The sequence below is a fragment of the Trematomus bernacchii genome, unplaced genomic scaffold (genome assembly GCF_902827165.1).
Source record: "Trematomus bernacchii unplaced genomic scaffold, fTreBer1.1, whole genome shotgun sequence".
In the NCBI taxonomy this organism is placed as follows: domain Eukaryota; kingdom Metazoa; phylum Chordata; class Actinopteri; order Perciformes; family Nototheniidae; genus Trematomus; species Trematomus bernacchii.
In genome coordinates this window covers 1-24,081 of record NW_022987834.1, presented here as the reverse complement: position 1 = coordinate 24,081, position 24,081 = coordinate 1, and the positions used below count along the sequence as shown (strand labels likewise).

General features: G+C 46.7%; 2 protein-coding genes across 2 annotated transcripts; one reads left to right on the top strand and one right to left on the bottom strand.

Moving 5' to 3' along the window:
- Positions 1-228: 228 nt before the first annotated feature.
- wu:fj16a03 (uncharacterized protein LOC335475 homolog) lies at positions 229-1,211 on the top strand. Its single transcript, XM_034152747.1, has 3 exons — positions 229-388; positions 608-709; positions 1,046-1,211. Exons 1-3 carry the CDS (start codon positions 340-342, stop codon positions 1,129-1,131), a joined length of 237 nt encoding a protein of 78 aa, XP_034008638.1. The 5' UTR covers positions 229-339; the 3' UTR covers positions 1,132-1,211.
- Positions 1,212-1,563: 352 nt separating this feature from the next.
- On the bottom strand, positions 1,564-24,028 carry LOC117500052 (echinoderm microtubule-associated protein-like 4). The gene is given in 26 exon segments (XM_034152746.1): positions 1,564-3,148; positions 3,262-3,392; positions 4,198-4,296; positions 7,315-7,402; positions 7,607-7,704; positions 7,793-7,881; positions 9,104-9,171; positions 9,318-9,449; positions 10,250-10,375; positions 10,659-10,807; positions 11,027-11,051; positions 11,053-11,166; positions 11,508-11,642; positions 13,431-13,526; positions 13,653-13,763; positions 13,848-13,917; positions 14,003-14,152; positions 14,313-14,436; positions 15,678-15,713; positions 15,917-15,942; positions 16,075-16,215; positions 18,886-18,948; positions 18,950-19,054; positions 21,260-21,380; positions 21,721-21,876; positions 23,833-24,028. Coding segments are annotated over 26 exon segments (2,928 nt in total). The 5' UTR covers positions 23,858-24,028; the 3' UTR covers positions 1,564-2,698.
- Between the last annotated feature and the right edge of the window lie 53 nt (positions 24,029-24,081).

Genomic DNA, 24,081 nt, shown 5'->3' with positions numbered 1-24,081 from the left:
TTATCTTTTCTTTTTAATGACTGATTTTAAAAGCCATTTTCTGAATGTCTTTTTGTAACTCAAGTCATGACTCAGCAGAAACACTGGCTGACCCTTATCTTCAATCTACAGTTTGTTTGTTTCTAGGACTTTGCACTGAACACATTTTGGACGAACAGTTCAGTTTGTGTTCAGATCAATACTTTAGTTAGCGTGTGTGTGTGTGTGTGTGTGTGTGTGTGTGTGTGTGTGTGTGTGTGTGTGTGTGTGTGTGTGTGTGTGTGTGTGTGTGTGTGTGTGTGTGTCAGCAGAGGATAAAGGTCCAGCTACTCACTGTCACACTAAGTGAACACCAGAGAGATGAGGGTTTACCTGCTGCTGCTGCTGCTGCTGCCGCTGTGCTCTGGAGGTACAAAAACACTTTACTAACTGATGGTTCAATGATTATTTCAAATGCAGGTAAAAAAACAAACCCAACAAGTGAGATTGAAAATGTATTTTCTTCCGGTAACTGGTCAAACTGATTTATAATTATTCGGGTGGACCACGTGTTTGTTACCTTTCAGAATGGGTGTGAACCCGTTTTATTCGATCTCAGACATGTGTGTAAGGTGCGTTTGTGTTGCAGCTCCGACGTTTAGCATCCAGTGTTACGGAGAGGACTTCCTGATGGTCAACAACATGTTGCTGGACTGTAACGGGAAGGTTCCTCAGGCCTGCTACACCCGGGGTGAGTACTGCTTTATGTCAACTCTGTTTAAACTTTAAACTACAACCATGAGTATGTGTGATGTCCAAATATGGATTTAAGAAGATCTTCAGATTGTGGAAATAACACAAAATAGAAAGGTTTCTGATCGTCGTTTATGTCTCATTGTCAATACAAAGTCAAAGTTGAGTCTTTCAAACATCATGCTTTGTAAGATGAATTAAGTCGTAGACACACTTATTTTAATGGTACCCCGACTTTCACAACTTCACGACTTTCCTCTGAACAATATTACACTTTCAATGCCTTTGGAGGGTTATCTCTGTCTGATGATGCGTTTCCTGTTTGCTGTGGCAGGTAACGGAGAGAAAGGCTGCACTCGGCTCGACTCATGTAATCAACCTGGATGGAGCTGTTGCCACACCGACCGCTGCAACGCCTGAGCCAATGACAGCCCAGGAAAGGGACATCATCCAAACACATGACATTAAATAAAGCCAGGATAATTTCCCATGATGCAACAGTTTGTGTTTTGTTTTGTGAGCTCAGTGTGTAAATTGGTTTCTGGACTTTGAATCAAGGCTCGATGTTTCTGTGAAATAATATTTGGCAAGACTCTTTAACCCTTTTAGTTCAAATAAACTGCACTCTGGGTTTATACAATATAAAATCTAATTTATGAAGTTCCCTAACATCACAGATATGATTATTCTGCTGAACGCCAACACTAGTGGCTCTGTGGTGCATTCAGGCACACCTCGCATGGTCCACCTCCCAGGGTCAGTCTTTCACAAACCCTTTTCTCTGATTCTTGCCACACCACATGAAAGCTGCTAAAGGCTAATATGCTAACAGAGACAGGAGAGAAGCTGGAGTCCGGTTTTAACATTTATTTGCATTTTTTTGTTGAAATCTTCAGTACAGTCTGTCGTCTGACAGGAATGCATTTGAGAAGACATGATTGGCTCAAAACAGTCACATGAACGTTGTCATGGTTACCGAACACTGTAAAATAAACAAACAGACCCCACCCATCGCGTCACCCCCCCCCCACATAACCCCGCACCCCAGAGGGCAGATTAGAAAAAATGATGACATGGAAGATGGAGATATAAAGGTTAAAGATATAAAAGATAAGTGAATGGACAAATCAAAGATGGAGATATGAAGATATGAAGATATGAAGATATGAGATGGAGATATGAAGATATGAAGATATGAAGATATGAGATGGAGATATAAAGGTAAAAAGTATTAAAAAGGCAAAACATTAATGACCCCCCCGTGGGGTGATGACATTCAGAACAATAAACAGAGATGGTCCATAAGAAACACAGATCAGCAGTCACTCAATCAGTCACTGAAAACCAGCCAATCAGAGAGGAGCAGCTGTCCTGGCCCCTAATTGGCTGAGAGATGCGAGAGTTGAATGTGGTTTTTACAGTGTAGCTGAGGAGCTGCTGCCCCCTGGTGGTAACAGAAATATACACAGATCTCTGCAGCATATACAAACTGACATGAAATCACCGATCACAGTTTCTCTGGAGCTCCTTCAGGTTTTATTCTGAAGGCCCTCCTGCGTCCACTGGCCAGACGTGTTCAAATGTTCCCAGCATGCTTCTGGGTGTGGTTCATGTTTCCTGCATGTTTCACATTAAAAGCCTCCCGCAGTTCTGTCCCTTCCCTTGAGGGCTTTTATTGTGAAATGTCTATAAAAATGTGGCAGTTTAACAAAATAAAAGCCCAACAAAGTCCAGAATCAGTTTCCTGTTTTAAACTTCCTGCAGCTACTTCTACGTCATAAACAGCAATGTCCCAGTATTTCTAAAACAACATGTAAAGAGAACCAGTTTCTGAAACTCATTTAAGACTTCAGGTCCACTTCCTGTCTTACTGCTCTGCTCTGATTGGAGAAAAAGTTACCCGAGGTCACACACATACACTGAATGTCCAATCACAACGTCTGGCTGGTCCTCACAAAGATAGCTGTACCAACAGTCACACACACTATTAAGAGGTGAGGGGGGGTAGCCCCTCGTCGCTGGGCGTTGCCGTGTCGTCGCTCGGATCCAGGCTGTCCTTCAGACTCACACTGCTGTCAGAGGGGGGTGGGGTCAGAGCTGAGGGGGGCGGGGTCAGAGCTGAGGGGGGCGGGGTCAGAGCTGAGGGGGGCGGGGTCAGAGCTGAGGGGGCCGGGCTGTCTGGGGAGGGATCCTGGGTCCCATTGGCTGTTGGGGCAGAGATGGGTTCCTGTGTGGGCGTGGTCACTGATAGAGGGGGCGGGATGAAGTCAGGGGCGGAGTTAGAGAGCTGTCCGTCAGGGAGGGAGAGTCTTTCCACCAGGCGCCACTGCATGATGCTGGTGTCTTTCCCCCCCGTGGAGACCAGGTGACTGTCGTTATACAGGAAGCTCACGTTGGTCACATGACTGCTGTGAGCGCTGTACTTATGGCTGGGAGCCTGCGGGGAAACACACACCTCAAACTCATTAAACCTGTATAATGGGAGCCCTGTGTGTGTGTGTGTGTGTGTGTGTGTGTGTGTGTGTGTGTGTGTGTGTGTGTGTTTCTCACCTTGGGGGTGGAGCATGGGTAGGCGAACAGGTGAACTTTACAGAAGTCGTCTGCCAGAGCGATCACCTTCCTGTTGTGAGATCTGATCAGAGCGTTGATGTCGGTGCCGTCTGAACCCTCGGGCCAAACACCTGACACACACACACACACACACACACACACACACACACACACACACACACACACACACACACACACACACACACACACACACACACACACACACACACACACACACACACACACACGTGTTATTTTAACTTTAAATGTACAGGTATAAGGGTGTTCTGAGTGCACAGGTGTACTGAGTGCACAGGTGTACTGAGTGCACAGGTGTAAAGGTGTTCTGAGTGCACAGGTGTAAAGGTGTTCTGAGTGCACAGGTGTAAAGGTGTTCTGAGTGCACAGGTATAAGGGTGTTCTGAGTGCACAGGTGTACTGAGTGCACAGGTGTACTGAGTGCACAGGTGTACTGAGTGCACAGGTGTACTGAGTGCACAGGCATAAGGGTGTTCTGAGTGCACAGGCATAAGGGTGTTCTGAGTGCACAGGTGTAAAGGTGTTCTGAGTGCACAGGTGTAAAGGTGTTCTGAGTGCACAGGTGTAAAGGTGTTCTGAGTGCACAGGTATAAGGGTGTTCTGAGTGCACAGGTGTACTGAGTGCACAGGTGTACTGAGTGCACAGGTGTACTGAGTGCACAGGTGTACTGAGTGCACAGGCATAAGGGTGTTCTGAGTGCACAGGCATAAGGTGTTCTGAGTGCACAGGTGTACAGGTGTACTGAGTGCACAGGTGTACAGGTGTACTGAGTGCACAGGTGTAAAGGTGTTCTGAGTGCACAGGTGTACAGGTGTACTGAGTGCACAGGTGTAAAGGTGTACGGAGTGCACAGGTGTAAAGGTGTTCCGAGTGCACAGGTGTGCAGGTGTACTGACCGAACACGTGGTAGCCCAGTACGCAGGTGTAGGTGGCCCAGTCGATGTCTTTGCACTCGGAGCGATTTCTGATCAGCTTACAGCCGTTTGGAACGTCCCCTAAAAACACACAACTGTTACAGGATCTCACTGCAGTGATACACAATAACAACACAGTACTCACAGTACTCACAGTACAGGATCTCACTGCAGTGATACACAGTACTCACAGTACTCACAGTACAGGATCTCACTGCAGTGATACACAGTACTCACAGTACTCACAGTACAGGATCTCACTGCAGTGATACACAGTACTCACAGTACTCACAGTACAGGATCTCACTGCAGTGATACACAATACTCACAGTACTCACAGTACTGGATCTCACTGCAGTGATACACAGTACTCACAGTACTCACAGTACAGGATCTCACTGCAGTGATACACAGTACTCACAGTACTCACAGTACAGGATCTCACTGCAGTGATACACAGTACTCACAGTACTCACAGTACAGGATCTCACTGCAGTGATACACAATACTCACAGTACTCACAGTACTGGATCTCACTGCAGTGATACACAGTACTCACAGTACTCACAGTACAGGATCTCACTGCAGTGATACACAGTACTCACAGTACTCACAGTACAGGATCTCACTGCAGTGATACACAGTACTCACAGTACTCACAGTACTGGATCTCACTGCAGTGATACACAATAACAACACAGTACTCACAGTACAAATAATAATAAATTCTATTTATATAGCGCTTTTCTAAACCCAAAGACGCTTTACATTTGGGGAAGGGTAGACAGACAAGGACAGGCAACAAAACAACAACAAAACAAAACAAAAACAAAACAGAGAAAACCAAAAAAAAAACAGAAAGCAGTCAGGAGGAAGTGGGGGGTGGGGGGGTGGGCTTATGGGTATACAGATTTGAAGAGATGGGTTTTGAGGCGGGACTGGAACAGGGTGAGGGACTCGGACTCACGGAGGTCTTGGGGGAGGGAGTTCCAGAGCTTCGGGGCTGCCACAGAGAAGGCTCTGTCCCCAAAGCTCCGGAATTTGGCCTTGGGGATGGAAAGCAAACCGGCTGAGGTGGATCTGAGGGACCGGGGTGGTTGGTAGAGGATGAGGAGGTCAGTGAGGTAGGGGGGGGGCCTGGTGGTGGAGGGCTTTGTAGGTGAGTACCAGGAGTTTGTGTTGGATGCGGTGTGAAACGGGGAGCCAGTGAAGTTCTTTGAGGACCGGGGTGATATGATGCCATGATTTGGTGTGGGTGAGGAGTCTGGGGGCTGCGTTCTGGACACGCTGAAGTCTATTGAGGGATGTAGTGCTGATGCCGTAGAGGAGTGCGTTGCAATAGTCCAGGCGGGAGGAGATGAAGGCGTGAATGAGTCGCACAGCTGCAGGGCGGGTGAGAGAGGGACGGAGTTTGGCGATATTGCGGAGGTGGAAAAATGAGGTTTTAACAACTTGGCGGATGTGGGGCTCGAGGGAGAGGGTGGGGTCAAATATCACGCCAAGGTTGCGTGCCTGGGTGGAGGGGGAAACAGGGGTGCCATCGATGGTGAGTGTCAGGTTGGGGGTTTTGCTGAGGGTGGATTTGGAGCCGATGAGGAGGAGTTCAGTTTTATTGCTGTTGAGTTTGAGGAGGTTGTGTGCCATCCAGGATTTTATAGCAGTCAGACAGGATTCGATGTGGGTGAGGGGGGGGGTTGTGGGGGGATTTGGTGCTGAGGTAAATCTGTGTGTCATCAGCGTAGCAGTGAAAGTCCAGGTTGTAGTGGTGTAGAATCTGACCAAGGGGGAGGATGTAGATGATGAAGAGGAGGGGGGCCGAGTACTGAACCTTGGGGAACACCTTGGGTGACTGAAGCTGTGGCAGAGGAGTGGTTGTTGAGGGAGATGAAGTGGGATCTGTCGGAGAGGTAGGACTGGAGCCACCTGAGTGCAGTACCTTCGATACCGATGTCCTGGAGTCGGGTGAGCAGGATGTTGTGGCTCACGGTGTCGAAGGCTGCACTCAGGTCGAGGAGGATGAGGATGTTGAGTGAACCGGTGTCAGCAGAGGTGAGGAGGTCGTTGAGGACTTTGGTGAGTGCCGTTTCTGTGCTGTGATGGGGACGAAAACCAGACTGAAGGGGTTCAAAAAGGTGATTTGTTTGGAGATGGCGGTGGAGTTGTTTGGAGATGATACGTTCTATTGTTTTTGAGAGAAAGGGGAGGTTGGAGATGGGGCGGTAATTACTGAGGGAGGAGGGATCCAGACCGGGTTTCTTGAGGATGGGAGTGACAGCAGCAGTTTTGAAGGCAGAGGGAACGGTTCCTTGGGACAGGGAGGAGTTGAAAAGGTTGACAAGGTAAGGGCAGAGGACGGGGAGGCAGGACTTCAGTAGAGGGGTGGGTAAGGGGTCAAGCGAGCAGGTTGTGGGTTTGGAGGAGCTGATCAGTTTGAGTATTTCAGGGGGGGTAACCAGAGTGAACTGGGAGAGGCGGCCGTGGGGAGGGGGGCTCGGGAGGTCCAGGGAGATGGAGGGAGAAGTTGTGGCGGTGGGTGTTGGGGGAGATGTTTGTGTGTGAGAAGCAGTGGATAGGGAGAGATTAATGGCAGTGATTTTGTCAGAGAAAAACTGGAGGAATGAACTGCATAAGGTGGAAGTGGATGAAGAGAGGGTGTCAGCACGGGGTTTGAGGAGCTTGTTGACGGTGGAGAAGAGGGTCCTGGGGTTACGGGAGGGGTCGGTAAAGATGGTGGAGAAGTAGGCAGATTTTGCGGCAGTGAGGGCGTCTCTGTAGGTAGTGAGATGGAGTTTGTATGATTCATGGTGAACTGTGAGGGATGATTTCATGGATAGGCGTTCAAGCTGGCGGCCGGTTTGCTTCAATTGGACAGGATCTCACTGCAGTGATACACAGTACTCACAGTACTCACAGTACAGGATCTCACTGCAGTGATACACAATAACAACACAGTACTCACAGTACAGGATCTCACTGCAGTGATACACAGTACTCACAGTACTCACAGTACAGGATCTCACTGCAGTGATACACAGTACTCACAGTACTCACAGTACAGGATCTCACTGCAGTGATACACAATAACAACACAGTACTCACAGTACAGGATCTCGTAGTCTCCCGAGTTGGACATGATGAAGTTGTTGTCAGGTGACCAGTCCAGGTGTGTGATGTAGCTCGAATGTCCCTGTGAACACATCCAGGTGACCCATGAACACACCTGACCTTCATCATCATCATCATCATCATCACCATCCTCACCATCATCATCATCATGAATCATTAAAGTGCTTGTCAGACTAGATGAATCATTAGGGTGCTTGTCAGACTGGATGAATCATTAGGGTCCTTGTCAGACTGGGTGAATCGTAAAGGAAGTAAAGGGACTGACCGAGCACTTCCCGTATCGGCTGTACTTGCGTCCTCTCTCGGAGACGGTGTAGAGGTAAATAAGGTTATCGTGAGATCCAACCGCCAACAGAGCACCATCTGCAGACACAAACAGAGAGGGGCATTGTGGGTAATGTAGTTCACTTCTCGCAAAGCATGATCATGAAAACTGGATGATGTCACCCACCGACAGAGAAGCGCATCACTGACAGCTGCTCGTTACCATCCGTGTGGATAGACACCAGGTCTGTGGTGTCTGCGTCCAGGACGTACCACCTGAGAGACAGACAGGTGAGAGACAGGTGAGAGACAGGTGAGAGACAGACAGGTGAGAGACAGGTGAGAGACAGACAGGTGAGAGACAGACAGGTGAGAGACAGACAGGTGAGAGACAGGTGAGAGACAGGTGAGAGACAGACAGGTGAGAGACAGGTGAGAGACAGACAGGTGAGAGACAGACAGGTGAGAGACAGGTGAGAGACAGACAGGTGAGAGACAGACATGTGAGACAGGTGAGAGACAGACATGTGAGAGACAGGTGAGAGACAGACAGGTGAGAAGACAGGTGAGAGACAGACAGGTGAGAGACAGACATGTGAGAGACAGGTGAGAGACAAGACAGGTGAGAGACAGGTGAGAGACAGACAAGTGAGAGACAGGTGAGAGACAGACATGTGAGAGACAGGTGAGAGAAAGACATGTGAGAGACAGAAAGGTGAGAGACAGGTGAGAGACAAGACAGGTGAGAGACAGGTGAGAGACAGACAAGTGAGAGACAGGTGAGAGACAAGACAGGTGAGAGACAGGTGAGAGACAGACAAGTGAGAGACAGGTGAGAGACAGACAAGTGAGAGACAGGTGAGAGACAGACATGTGAGAGACAGAAAGGTGAGAGACAGGTGAGAGACAGGTGAGAGACAGACAGGTGAGAGACAGGTGAGAGACAGGTGAGAGACAGACAGGTGAGAGACAGACATGTGAGAGACAGGTGAGAGACAGGTGAGAGACAGACAGGTGAGAGACAGGTGAGAGACAGACAAGTGAGAGACAGGTGAGAGACAGACAGGGGAGAGACAAACAGGTGAGAGACAGGTGAGAGACAGACAGGTGAGAGACAGACATGTGAGAGACAGGTGAGAGACAGACAGGTGAGAGACAGACATGTGAGAGACAGAAAGGTGAGAGACAGACAGGGGAGAGACAAACAGGTGAGAGACAGGTGAGAGACAGACAGGTGAGAGACAGACAGGTGAGAGACAGGGGAGAGACAGACAGGTGAGAGACAGACAGGGGAGAGACAGACAGGTGAGAGACAGACAGGTGAGAGACAGACAGGTGAGAGACAGGGGAGAGACAGACAGGTGAGAGACAGACAGGTGACAGACAGACAGGTGAGAGACAGACAGGTGAGAGACAGGGGAGAGACAGACAGGTGAGAGACAGACAGGTGACAGACAGACAGGTGAGAGACAGACAGGTGACAGACAGAGATACTCACTTTCCTGAATGTGTCCCTATAGCAACCACGGCTCCGCTGGGATGGAAGTCTGCACAGTGTCCGTGTTCCTGAGAGGACATAAAGCTGTCAATCATCCTCCAATCAGCTGTCAATCATTCATTCAGCTGTCAATCATCCTCCAATCAGCTGTCAATCATTCAATCAGCTGTCAATCATCCTCCAATCAGCGGTGAATCCTCCAATCAGAGCTCACCTCCAGCGAGCGGCTCCACTGCAGGCGATGCTCCTCGGCGCTCCAGAGGCAGACCAGCCGGTCCTGAGCGCAGGTCAGAAACATCCCTCTGGAGGGGTGGGAGGCCAGACCCCACAGCTCGTCAGTGTGTCCCTGAACACACCACGGTATTACTGAGATCCTGAACACACTACGGTACTACTGAGACCCTGAACACATCACCACATTACTGAGACCCTGAACACATCACAGTATTACTGAGACCCTGAACACATCACAGTATTACTGAGACCCTGAACATGTCACGTTATTACTGGGACCCTGAACACATCACGGTATTACTGAGAGCCTGAACACATCACGGTAAATCACAAGTCTCTCCCCTCTCAACCTGCATCACCACCTCTGTCAAACAAGTGTAGACCACTCCCCACCAAAGTCTTTAAAGCTCCGCCCTTCACTTCCTTCCCACCAGAGACTGAAGAACAAAGGAACTGTTGGCACATGGAGCTGAATTGTTTGTACTTAAATCAGTTGATGAAATGTTTAGCTTTACTTTAACAGACTGTTTTGTTTACGTTAGATTTGCCTTCTAGATTCCCTTTGAGCCATACCTATGTTAAAGAAAAGACTTTAATCCTGTGGATGCATGAAATGATGTAAGTGGAATACTGAACCTTATTTATCATTATGATTATTGTGGTTATTGTAAGACTGCTAATAGTTTGTAAATATTCCTTTTTATTTAGATAAAATCATCCAAAGCAGCGAAACCTTTGTCATCATTTGAGAATAAAAGGTTCAAACGGCCTGATCCAGTGTTCCTACTGAGAGCCTGAACACATCACGGTATTACCGAGACCCTGAACCAATTATAACAAGATTAACAAAAACAATAATAATAATAATAATAAGGACAGAAATAAAAACAATAATATAAAGACAATAATCACCTGGACCTCCACCAGGAAGCCGTCGTTAAAGGTTCCTCTGAGGATGAAGTTACGAGACGTTCCCACCAGGATCTCGTCCCCCTTCCCCTCAGAAACCGCTCGGATGGTTCCGTACTGATCCGGGACCTGCACACACATCATGTGACCCCAGATCAGTGTGTGGGTCTGTCTGTGTGTGGGTCTTGTAACATGACGTGTTTGAGTTAATTTGCCTACTTAATATTGCACGTCCTAAAAAAAAATGTGAATATCGCGCATGCGCATAACGCGATTATCGTCACGTCACGATATATCGTGCAGCCCTAATGTGTGTGTGTGTGTGTGTGTGTGTGTGTGTGTGTGTGTGTGTGTGTGTGTGTGTGTGTGTGTGTGTGTGTGTGTGTGTGTGTGTGTGTTTGTGTGTGTGTACCTCCATGTCCCGCTCTGCTCTCACTTCCTGGTCCCACAGGATGATCTTCCGGTCCTTCCCCCCCCCGGTCAGCAGGCTGCCGCTCCTCGTCTCACACACACAGAACACACTGCCTTCATGAGCCTTGACCTGCCGGCTGATCTGAAACGCTGTTCACACACATTATTTTATTTTAACACTGATAATAAAACAGTAATAGTTTAACACTGATAATAAAACAGTAACAGTCAATTATTAATACTGTAATGGTGCGTTCACACCGGACGCGATGGGAATATTCGCTTCGATATAATCGCTCTCATCGCATCACTCTAAACGCTCGAGTTACACCGCGGCTGTCAGCTGTGACTTCTGGTTCTGGGTCTCACCTCGGGGGCCCTTGCTGGGGGGGGGGGGTCTCCGAGGCGCTGCGGGTCCAGACCAGTAGGACGCCCCCTGAGTCTCCGGTCAGGATGTCTCCACAGCTCAGGAACACCAGACACTGGATGAACTTCGGCTTCTCGTACTTCTGAGAGAGCCAACAGAATAACAGCATGTGAGTATTACAGGATGAAAAGACCTAAATATTCATTATGACTGGAGTAAATAACGCGTATATGACCTGTAAATAAACCATATATATCACGTATATAACCTGTATATAAACCGTATATAACGCGTATATATAACCTGTAAATAAACCGTATATAACACGTATATACCCGTTAATAACTCGGCTAGGAAGGGCACCCGAGGTGAGAAAAAGACCCAGAACCCAGACCGTATACAACCCATTTATAACCGTCATATAACACGTATATACCCCAGCCTGTATGAAAGCAATGAATAGACTTTGGACCCCGTCCTCACCCCGAAGATGCCCTGTTTCCGGGCCAGAGAGGTCCCGCTCCAGGTCCAGAAGAAGATGTGGGACTTCCCGCAGGTGACGATGGTGTGGGGGTCGGTGGGGTGGAACTGCACCTCCAGAACCACCTCGTTAGTGCTCTGGAACAGAAGCAGTGTTATCCAGCTGCTGGAATATTGATCTTTATATTTTCTATTAAATATGAACCCAGCTGCTTCACAGACTGGTTCAGGACACAAACCATTCAACTGATTTACACTGTTTGTGTTTTCTCCTACAGACTGATGGTATTCTTAGTATTGATGGTATTGTTGTTATACATAGTGTTGGTAATGGTAGTGATGGTATTGTTGTTATACATAGTGTTGGTAATGGTAGTGATGGTATTGTTGGTATAAATAGTGTTGGTATTGTTGGTATTGATAGTAACGATGGTAACGATGGTATTGATAGTAACGATGGTATCGATGGTATTGATAGTAACGATGGTATCGATGGTATTGATAGTAACGATGGTATTGATAGTAACGATGGTATTGTTGGTATTGATAGTAACGATGGTATTGTTGGTATTGATAGTAACGATGGTATTATTGGTATTGATAGTAACGATGGTATTGATAGTAACGATGGTATTGTTGGTATTGATAGTAACGATGGTATTGTTGGTATTGATAGTAACGATGGTATTGATAGTAACGATGGTATTGTTGGTATTGATAGTAACGATGGTATTGTTGGTATTGATAGTAACGATGGTATCGATGGTATTGATAGTAACGATGGTATTGATAGTAACGATGGTATTGTTGGTATTGATAGTAACGATGGTATTGTTGGTATTGATAATAACGATGGTATTGTTGGTATTGATAGTAACGATGGTATCGATGGTATTGATAGTAACGATGGTATCGATAGTAACGATGGTATTGTTGGTATCGATAGTAACGATGGTATTGTTGGTATTGATAGTAACGATGGTATTGATGGTATTGATAGTAACGATGGTATTGATGGTATTGATAGTATGGATGGTATTGATAGTAACGATGGTATTGATGGTATTGATAGTAACGATGGTATTGATGGTATTGATAGTAACGATGGTATTGATGGTATTGATAGTATGGATGGTATTGATAGTAACGATGGTATTGATGGTATTGATAGTAACGATGGTATTGATGGTATTGATAGTATGGATGGTATTGATAGTAACGATGGTATTGATGGTATTGATGGTATTGATAGTAACGATGGTATTGATGGTATTGATAGTATGGATGGTATTGATAGTAACGATGGTATTGATGGTATTGATAGTAACGATGGTATTGATGGTATTGATAGTATGGATGGTATTGATAGTAACGATGGTATTGATGGTATTGATAGTATGGATGGTATTGATAGTAACGATGGTATTGATAGTAACGATGGTATTGATGGTATTGATAGTAACGATGGTATTGTTGGTATTGATAGTAACGATGGTATTGTTGGTATTGATAGTAACGATGGTATTGATAGTAACGATGGTATTGTTGGTATTGATAGTAACGATGGTATTGATAGTAACGATGGTATTGTTGGTATTGATAGTAACGATGGTATTGATAGTAACGATGGTATTGTTGGTATTGATAGTATGGATGGTAACGATGGTATTGATAGTATGGATGGTAAGGATGGTATTGATAGTATGGATGGTAACGATGGTATTGATAGTATGGATGGTAACGATGGTATTGATAGTATGGATGGTAACGATGGTATTGATAGTAACGATGGTATTGATAGTATGGATGGTAACGATGGTATTGATAGTAACGATGGTATTTATAGTATGGATGGTAACGACGGTATTGATAGTATGGATGGTAACGACGGTATTGTTGGTATTGGATGAAGTGATACATTCTCACCTTGATCTCAGCGATCTTTGACTTCTTCTGCCACTCCCACACCGTCAGCATGTGGTCGTTACAGTCGTCAACAACACTGAGGTGCTGCCCCGAGTCCTGTGGACACAGACAGGTTACACACAGACAGTTTACACACAGACAGGTTACAGACAGACAGGTTACAGACAGACAGGCAGACATATGTGGACTACAGTTCCCATGATGCAGCTTGCTGATACTCACAGCTTTAGAGAAAGCCAGAGATCCGACGCCCCGCTCGAACGTTCCCAACCCGATGACCTGCAGCGTAGAAAGACTGACGGAGTCCCAGATCCGGACGTGAGGCTGCAGCGCCTGAACGCATCACAGACAAGTTTTATTCATTATTGAAAAAAGGAAACGCTGTGGCTTAGTTTAAGTCTGTTTTTTTCCCCTCACCCGTCCGTCTTTGTCTACTCCTGCAATCTGTCCCGTAGCTATCCGGATCTTATCGGGATGGATGGCCAGACTGACGGGGACACAGAAACATTATGTCACACGCAGACAGGCCAATAGGAGGGTAGAAGCTCATTCATATTTGTGTTAGTTCTCACCATTTGACGCAGTCGGTGTGTCCGAGGTAATGTCTCTGAGTCCGTTCCTCGTAGTTAAACAGAACGACGACTGATGCCACAAAGTAAACCATTTCTCCTGTTGGAAGGAGAAACACATTTGCTCTGCAGTCTCTGCCGCGGTAACCGTACCTGCAGGAAGTCAAGGAAGCACCTGGAGATCTAAGTGAAACCTTCTGAATCTACTGAGGAGCTATTGGGCTCTACTGAGGATCTACTAACGCTACACTGAGGATCTACAGTCTCGGTTGTAATTACGTTACTTTATGTGATGTTTAAATAAAGAGGATACACCCATTCCAGCTTGAGTCTTTCTGAAGGAAGCTCCGTCCGAACGTCCTCGTAGCTCTCCACGTCTGATGGAATGAACATGGTGATTGGTCGTCCTCTCATGAACATCTTAATGTGATTCCCCTCTGAAACACACGGACACGCAAACACCGTCAATGTGGAAATAAATGATCATGAAAGCAGAGGAACAATGCTGCTGATTAGCAAACAGCTAGGTTAAACTAAACCAGACTCATGAGAGGGGTAAGGCTCCGGAAATCATTTATATATATACACACACACAGTATATACATCTAGTGTCATCGCCATAGTATGATTCAAGCCAAAATCTGAGAGAGAGAAAATATCTACAAACAATGCAGTCGTTTTGTAAACAGCAGTATAAAGCATATAGAGGGACAGGTAAGTGGCAGGTGAGTGACAGGTGAGACAGGTAAGGGACAGGTGAGTGACAGGTGAGTGACAGGTGAGTGACAGGTGAGGGACAGGTGAGGGACAGGTGAGGGATAGGTGAGGGATAGGTGAGACCGGTGAGGGATAGGTGAGGGACAGGTGAGTGACAGGTGAGTGACAGGTGAGTGACAGGTGAGGGACAGGTGAGGGACAGGTGAGTGACAGGTGAGGGACAGGTGAGGGACAGGTGAGTGACAGGTGAGGGACAGGTGAGGGACAGGTGAGTGACAGGTGAGGGACAGGTGAGGGACAGGTGAGACCGGTGAGGGACAGGTGAGGGACAGGTGAGACCGGTGAGGGATAGGTGAGACCGGTGAGGGATAGGTGAGACCGGTGAGGGATAGGTGAGACCGGTGGGGATAGGTGAGACCGGTGAGGGATAGGTGAGACCGGTGAGGGACAGGTGAGTGACATGCGAGACAGGTAGTGGACAGATGAGATTTAGGCATAGATGGCGTGCAGGTGAAGCAGATCAAACAGAAACTGCCGTGTCATCGTTTACCTTCACTCACTCACTCGTGTTAAGTCACCTGTCAATCAATGTGAGAAAGGCAGCAGCGTCCAATAACTTGCTTTACATTTAGGTGGTGGGCTGGACTTCTCTTTGGTGCCCTGATTGGTTAGGGTTAGGTTTAGAGGTTCTACATTTTTGACCTTATATAGAGGTACACAACAGCAGGGGGCGGGGCCACAGACAGGTGTGATATCACCTGATCAGGTGGGTGAGAGAGGCTGACGACGTAAAGGAGAGAGAGACGTAAAGGAGAGAGAGAGAGGGAGAGAGAGAAACAGGAAGTCTCATTCAGCTGCTGTTATCATGTTAGCGTGTAAGCATGTTAGCGGGTTAGCCTGTTAGCATGTTAGCGGGTTAGCCTGTTAGCTCTTAGCTCGCTCTGACCACTCATCGACTTACCAGCTTGGCTGTTTTTCTCTCGAGTCGATATTTTGGCTGGTTTGAGACAAAGACAACGTCACTTGACAACAACGTAAACAAAATGAACACATACAACAACAACCTGTGTGGATCCAGTAAGAGTAAGCATGATGAGGATGAAGAGGATTGGCTGAAAAAACTGGCTTCCTATTGGCTGGTACTGATGATGATGACGAAGATGCAGATAATTACTGATGTAGATAAGGATGCATATTTACCTTGACTAACCACAGGGTCTCTGTGTCTGAAACGAGACAAGGAAAACATCTCACTAACCCTGAGACACCATAAATATTATTGTAGTGTGTGTGTGTGTGTGTGTGTGTGTGTGTGTGTGTGTGTGTGTGTGTGTGTGTGTGTGTGTGTGTGTGTGTACCTCTCGGCGGTCTTCACCACCTTGTTCAGCAGTCTGGAGGTGGACGCAGCTTTCTGCAGTTTGTTCCTGTTCTCCTCGGAGGAATCCCAGGTGCTGCTCTGAGAGCGCTCCATACCTGAGGACCGCTTCACACTGGGCCCCCTGACACACACACACACACACACACACACACACACACAAGCACATAGTATTAACATCAGGACTGTTACAAGAGGAGGAGGTCACTGAGCTTCGTCTCGATTTATCTCCAGATCAGCTTCATGGCTTCGTTTTCTAGATCGATCTATATTATTTATGATAAATATTACATATATAATTAACATTATATATATTCTATATTTTTGGACAGCGTGATAATGCACGCTCACTGAAGATGTCCAATCAAAATGACTTCTGATTCTGGAGACGGAATCTGATTGGCTCACCACCCTCCCACACACACACACACACACACACACACACACACACACACACACACACACACACACACACACACACACACACACACACACACACACACACACACACACACCCACACACACACACACACACACACACACACACACACCACACACACACACACACACACACACACACACACACAGTTAGTGAGCGGCAGGAGGTCCTCAGCTGGAGCTGGGAGGAGAAAGGGTTAGTAACCCAGAGAAATAATTTTCTACCAGCAGAGAGAGAAGAGGAGGAGGAGGAGGAGGAGGAGGAGGAGGAGGAGGAGGAGGAGGATCAGGGATGTCATCATATCAGAAATTAAGGCGGCGGTATAAATTTAGTAAATGCTGGATACGTACTCTCTCACGCTGCCATATCACCCTTAGCGCGCCGCCGTATCACCCTTAGCGCGCCGCCGTATCACCCTTAGCGCGCCGCCGTATCACCGTTAGCGCGCCGGTGTATCACCGTTTGCACGCTGCTTTATCAACGTTACCTTCATCAGATCTGCTAAAACCACAGCGGCTGCTACAGTCCGAGCTCTACATCAGGGTGCTCGGGTCTGCGTGGTCTGCGTGTAGGGAGGGGCAGCCCTGGTGCTAGTGAACTGTCAAGTAGGGTAGCCTCGCTGCAGGGACACGGTGGACCTCTGTCGCCTGTCAGCGCAACTTCAATGATGCCGTTTAAAAACACATTAAGGGCGGTGCCGGCCATGAGCGAACCGAGCCAGCCGTCAACTGCCCTTGACGACCAGTCACCCCCAACACCCCTACTTCCCGCGGCTAGGAGCTGAGATGGTGATGTTTAACCTGTTAACCTCTGAGCCTGTTTTTCAGGCCTCAGGCTCGAAAATGACCTTCCCAGAACAAATGACTATATCTTCACTTCTAAAAGGGTTAAATTAATAATCTTTTTTCTCAAAGCAATGATAAACCTGTGAGTTGGATGTAGAAGAGTCAGAATCAATATAGAATCTTTTTATTTGAAAGTAAATTCAGATTGAACATAGTAAAAAAATGTAAATTATAGTTTTTGCCGGAAAAAAAAACATGACTTATAGTGAAAACCACCCTTGAATGATGGGATAGGAGACTAAAAGCTTCAGGAATCCAAACTATAACATATAATAAGTACCCTGTATCAAGATTGATGTAAAACTAGTGACATTTGACCTTTTTAGAGAGGTTTACAAGAAAAAAAAACACCTCTGGGTACATTTGGGTGCATTTGCCGTATCTCTGGAACCCATTGGTCGATTTGGGTGATTGACACCTCTTTGTAACCGTTAAAGCCAATAGAATCGAGGGGAAATCCATCAAAACATTACCATTGATGAGTTAGAAGGATGCGCACGCAGTTTGCCCAAAACCGAAAGCTCCGTTACACTATATGAAAAATACGTTTAATGCCATATATATGATGATGGATTATCAGTAATCATTTCAAAGTGACACAGACACATTGGATTAACCTTCAGCAGCGTTTATATGCATTTTAATGCCATTGAACACAACTTTTGATCAGAAAACAGCAAAGGTAAGACGTATTTGCCGTTTTGGCTACGTAAAGTGAAGTTGTGTGTTTTCTTTCGTGGCTTTCGCTGCCGTGGGTTTTGGTCGCACAGTGATGCTACTTATACCAATGGAATCTGTGGAATCTCACCTTTCAGATGATATCTAGTTTGTGCAGATAGCATGAAGTATAAAATAACTCTACCGTGAGTTATGTGTTAAGTGTGTTAGCATTTTTTTCGCTTAGTGCTAATTTAGACGCTTGGTGTTACCCTTGTGTTTCGTTTAACAAAAAATGGTTAATATTGTCTGATAGCTGAGTTTCTTCCCGTTAAGTGGATATGACACATTAATAGGTTGTTAAATGTTAAGAAGCCCTGAGACACAGTTTCGTGAATATTGTTGTGTTTGCCGGCAGGGGCAATCGGGCTTAAGAGGTTAAAGTAATGCGTGCCGGCCGATCTGTGATTCTCCAGAACTGAAGGTCCTGGACTCGGATATCACCGGCCGATCTGTGATTCTCCAGAACTGAAGGTCCTGGACTCGGATATCATGACATCCTTCATAAGGAAAACACAAAGCTCAGCCTTCTACCATCAGAAAGTTCAGGATCTCAGAAGTGTCCTGGATCTCTAGGAGGTCTCCAGGAGGTCTCAGGAGATCTCCAGGAGGTATCCATGATCCCTAGGATCTCCAGGACTTCTCAGGAGGTCTCCAGGATCTCTAGGACCCCCAGGAGGTCTCCTGATATCTCCAGGAGATCTCCAGGAGGTCTCAGGAGATCTCAAGGATCACCAGGATCTCCTGGAGGTTAAGGTTAGTCAGAGCAGCACAGCAGATTAGAGATTTTAACCTTTTGGGGGTCAGGCCTTTACTGCTGTCAGTGGTCTGTGCTGGTCTCTGCTGGGGGGGGTGGGGGGGAGGAGGGGGAGGGGGAGAGGTCTTTCTGGCGAGGAGGCTCCTCACGTTCCTGGATCTCCATCATCTGAGATCTGCTGCCCTCCTTCTTCCTGTCTGTGCCACTGTGGACACAACCGGAGCGTGAGAGTCCGCAGACCACCCATTTAACTGACTGCTGATTTCACTAACTCTGCTGATTTCACTGACTCTGCTGATTTCACTGACTCTGCTGAGTTCACTGATTTCACTGACTCTGCTGATTTCACTGACTCTGCTGACTTCACTGACTCTGCTGAGTTCACTGATTTCACTGACTCTGCTGATTTCACTAACTCTGCTGATTTAACTGACTCTGCTGAGTTCACTGACTCTGCTGAGTTCACTGACTCTGCTGATTTCACTAACTCTGCTGAGTTCACTGACTCTGCTGAGTTCACTGACTCTGCTGATTTCACTGACTCTGCTGAGTTCACTGACTCTGCTGATTTCACTAACTCTGCTGAGTTCACTGACTCTGCTGATTTCACTGATTTAACTGACTCTGCTGATTTCACTAACTCTGCTGATTTCACTGACTCTGCTGAGTTCACTGACTCTGCTGATTTCACTGACTCTGCTGAGTTCACTGACTCTGCTGATTTCACTAACTCTGCTGAGTTCACTGACTCTGCTGATTTCACTGACTCTGCTGAGTTCACTGACTCTGCTGATTTCACTGATTTAACTGACTCTGCTGATTTCACTGACTCTGCTGAGTTCACTGACTCTGCTGATTTCACTGACTCTGCTGAGTTCACTGACTCTGCTAATTTCACTGATTTAACTGACTCTGCTGATTTCACTGACTCTGCTGATTTCACTGACTCTGCTGATTTCACCGACTCTGCTGATTTCACCGACTCTGCTGAGTTCACCGACTCTGCTGATTTCACTGACTCTGCTGATTTCACTGATTTAACTGACTCTGCTGATTTCACTGACTCTGCTGAGTTCACTGACTCTGCTGATTTCACTGACTCTGCTGAGTTCACTGACTCTGCTGATTTCACTGACTCTGCTGAGTTCACTGACTCTGCTGATTTCACTAACTCTGCTGATTTCACTGACTCTGCTGAGTTCACTGACTCTGCTGAGTTCACTAACTCTGCTGATTTCACTGACTCTGCTGAGTTCACTGACTCTGCTGATTTCACTGACTCTGCTGATTTCACTGATTTCACTGACTCTGCTGATTTCACTAACTCTGCTGAGTTCACTAACTCTGCTGATTTCACTGACTCTGCTGAGTTCACTGACTGCTGATTTCACTGACTCTGCTGAGTTCACTGACTCTGCTGATTTCACTGACTCTGCTGAGTTCACTGACTCTGCTGAGTTCACTAACTCTGCTGATTTCACTGACTCTGCTGAGTTCACTGACTCTGCTGATTTCACTAACTCTGCTGAGTTCACTGACTCTGCTGATTTCACTGACTCTGCTGATTTCACTGATTTCACTGACTCTGCTGAGTTCACTGACTCTGCTGATTTCACTAACTCTGCTGAGTTCACTGACTGCTGATTTCACTGACTCTGCTGAGTTCACTGACTCTGCTGATTTCACTAACTCTGCTGATTTCACTAACTCTGCTGAGTTCACTGACTCTGCTGATTTCACTAACTCTGCTGAGTTCACTGACTGCTGATTTCACTGACTCTGCTGAGTTCACTGACTCTGCTGATTTCACTGACTCTGCTGATTTCACTCTCTCTGCTGAGTTCACTGACTCTGCTGAGTTCACTGACTCTGCCGATTTCACTGACCCTGCTGATTTCACTAACTCTGCTGAATTCACTGACTCTGCTGATTTAACTAACTCTAGTGACTCTACTGATTTCACCAACTCCACAGATTTCACGAGCTCTGCTGATTTAACTGATGTCACTAACTTGGCTGATTTCACTGATTAAACTGATTACTGATATCACTGACGACCGGCTTTACTGACTACTGATTTCACTGAATCCTCTGATTTCACTGACTGCTGATTTCAGTGAAAACACTGACTGCCGATTACCCTGACTCTACTGATTTCACCGACGACTGATTTTACTGACTACACTGACTCTGCTGATTTCACTGACTGCTGATTTCGCTGACTACACTGACTCTGCTGATTTCACTGATGTAATTCAACAACAGGTGTGAATCGGAGCTGATGCTAGAAACACTCTGAATATAATGAACCTGAATTTGAGAACTGCGGAGAAAACTGAACCGTTAAATATAAATACATGATAGACCTGTGTGTGCGTGTGTGTGTGTGTGTGTGTGTGTGTGTGTGTACCTCTTGGCAGCAGAGGCCAGCGTCTCCTTCCTGGTGACGGAGGTGGACTCTCTCTTCCTGCCGGGGGTTCCTCCGTTAGAGATACAAGACATGGAGTATGCTTCCTTCAGAGCAGCACCACCTACAAGGGGGGCATGTTAGACAAGAACCAGTGAACTGGACCAGGACCAGGGCCAGGGCCAGGACCAGTGAACTGGACCAGAACAAGGGCCAGGGCCAGGACCAGTGAACTGGACCAGAACCAGGACCAGGACCAGTGAACTGGACCAGAACCAGGACCAGTGAACTGGACCAGAACCAGGACCAGTGAACAGGACCAGTGAACTGGACCAGAACCAGGACCAGTGAACTGGACCAGAACCAGGACCAGTGAACAGGACCAGAACCAGGACCAGTGAACTGGACCAGAACCAGGACCAGGACCAGTGAACTGGACAATAAACAGGTGAATAATAACGTACCTTTCCCTGCGCTCTGCTTCTTGCTCTCGGAGGCGTCGAGGCGTCGCAGAACGTCAGCGAGAGCCGCTTTCATCACGGTGAGCTCGTCTTCCTGCTGCTGGACCCGGAGCTCCAGAGAGGAGAGGCGGTCCGTCACCTCCGAGGACATGCTGTCATCTAGAAGATATATAATACATAATAATATATAAAGAGGGGAGAGGCGGTCCGTCACCTCCGAGGACATGCTGTCATCTCGAGCAGTGTTTCTCAAAGTGTGGTCCACGGACCACTGGTGGTCCGTGACCGCCCCCTAGTGGACCGTGAGTATATTGGTAAAATTTCACATTTGAAATAAATAAATACATTTAAGTTTTCCGCACTCTCGCGGGAATATCTCCGCAATGGAGCGAGCTTAACTTTCGATTGCATGATATAGCCCAGCGCAACACCTTCGTCACACATGTTGCCACGTGTTTGTACCGTTTTCAGGCGATTTGTAATCTGTTCTAGAAAAACGATGTGTTTTTGTTTTATTTCAAGAAGCGTATAAAACAAACAATGGATGTATTTATGAACATTTCTCCACGCTGGAAGTAGATTTAGATGTTAGGAGTGAGATAGAGAGTATAATATGTGCATCCAATGAAGCATTGCATGAAGCCTGTTGATGATCAGAGGCTGTTGTTGGGGCAGACCATGCAGGCCAGCCCGATGGTCACCAAGGTTCATGTTTTAATAGCATTTTTACAAAAAAGCCCAGACGAGCCTAACGTGTGAACAAAGGGCTCAGAGAGTTACACTTGTTTAGTTTTGAAAATCCACAGCGGAGGTTTGTGTCGAACTACATGAGGTGTGTTTTGCATTTCTCTCAGTAGCCAACGATCTGTGAGTCTGTTAGCTCGGACTAAACTCCGTAATAAATGTAGTCTACATTTCATAAGAGGTGTAAAACCTGAGAGCATTTTAAATCTTATTTGAACTAAATGCTGATATAATCTGTAGTTGTATTTCTATTGTTGATTTCATGTGTGAACGAGACGATGTAGAGAAGTGAAGCTGTCATTATTAGGCTGTAATTTGTTATAAACTGTTGGAGTGGTGAGCAGGCCTATTGTTTCTGGATATTTGGGGAGTCAGGGGGTCTGTCAGTGTTTTTTTATTGGTTAAGTGGTCCTTGGTATGAAAGAGTTTGAGAAACACTGATCTAGAGGATATATATTATATATATATTATAATATATATATTACAATATATATTACATATAATATATATTTATAATATATATATTTCTGTGATGTACACAGAAATATATATATAACAAATAATGATAATACTGTCAAATATCTCAAATGTATATTGACCCAGAAGTAAACACACACACACACACACACACAGACACACAGTTACACACAGTTACACAGACAGTTACACACACACACACAGTTACACACACACAGTCACACACACAGCTACACACACAGTTACACAGACACACACACACACACAGCTACACAGTTACACACACACACAGTCACACACACAGCTACACACACAGTTACACAGACACACAGTTAGAGACACACACACACGCAGCTACACACAGTTACACAGTTACACAGACACACACACAGTCACACACACAGCTACACACACAGTTACAGAGACACACACACACACAGCTACACACAGTTACACAGTTACACAGACACACACACAGCTACACACACAGTTACACAGACACACAGTTACAGAGACACACACACACACACGCAGCTACACACAGTTACACAGTTACACAGACACACAGACACACACACAGCTACACAGACACACAGTTACAGAGACACACACACAGCTACACACAGTTACACACACACAGCTACTCACAGTTACAAACACACACAGTTGCACAGACTTACACACACAGTTACACGCACACAGTTGCACAGACACACACAGTTACACACACAGTTGCACAAACACACACACACACACTGCTAGACCGGAAGTGTCCCCGCTCACTTCCGGTCTAGCAGTGTGTGTGTGTGTGTGTTTGTTTTGCGGATGGGGGGTGCAGTGACACGTGTCGCTGCCAGATCTCCCCGTGCTGCCGCTGCACGAGCCAGGACTCACCCAGACTTCCGGTGCTCGCGTCCATTTTTCCCGGGAAACGCGCGGTCCGCGCGGGAGGCCTGCGGGTGGCTGCGCGCGCACTGCGGGCCTCAGTGCGTTGTCCCTCCGCAGCGGGGGTGGGGGGGGTTAGATCCGGGTGTTGGGGGTCCGTAGGCTTTGGGATAGATCCAGCCGGGGAGGGGGGGGGGGGGGTTCCGGGTAGCGCGAGGCAAAAGATCCGCAGCTTTCTGCGGTTACGAGGAGCGCGAG

Bases quoted from the DNA above. Each gene is read 5' to 3' on its own strand.
- wu:fj16a03 (XM_034152747.1), top strand. From the start codon at position 340: ATGAGGGTTTACCTGCTGCTGCTGCTGCTGCTGCCGCTGTGCTCTGGA. The intron at 389-607 runs GTACAAAAACAC...TTTGTGTTGCAG, and splicing joins GCTGCCGCTGTGCTCTGGAG to CTCCGACGTTTAGCATCCAG. The intron at 710-1,045 runs GTGAGTACTGCT...TTGCTGTGGCAG, and splicing joins TCAGGCCTGCTACACCCGGG to GTAACGGAGAGAAAGGCTGC.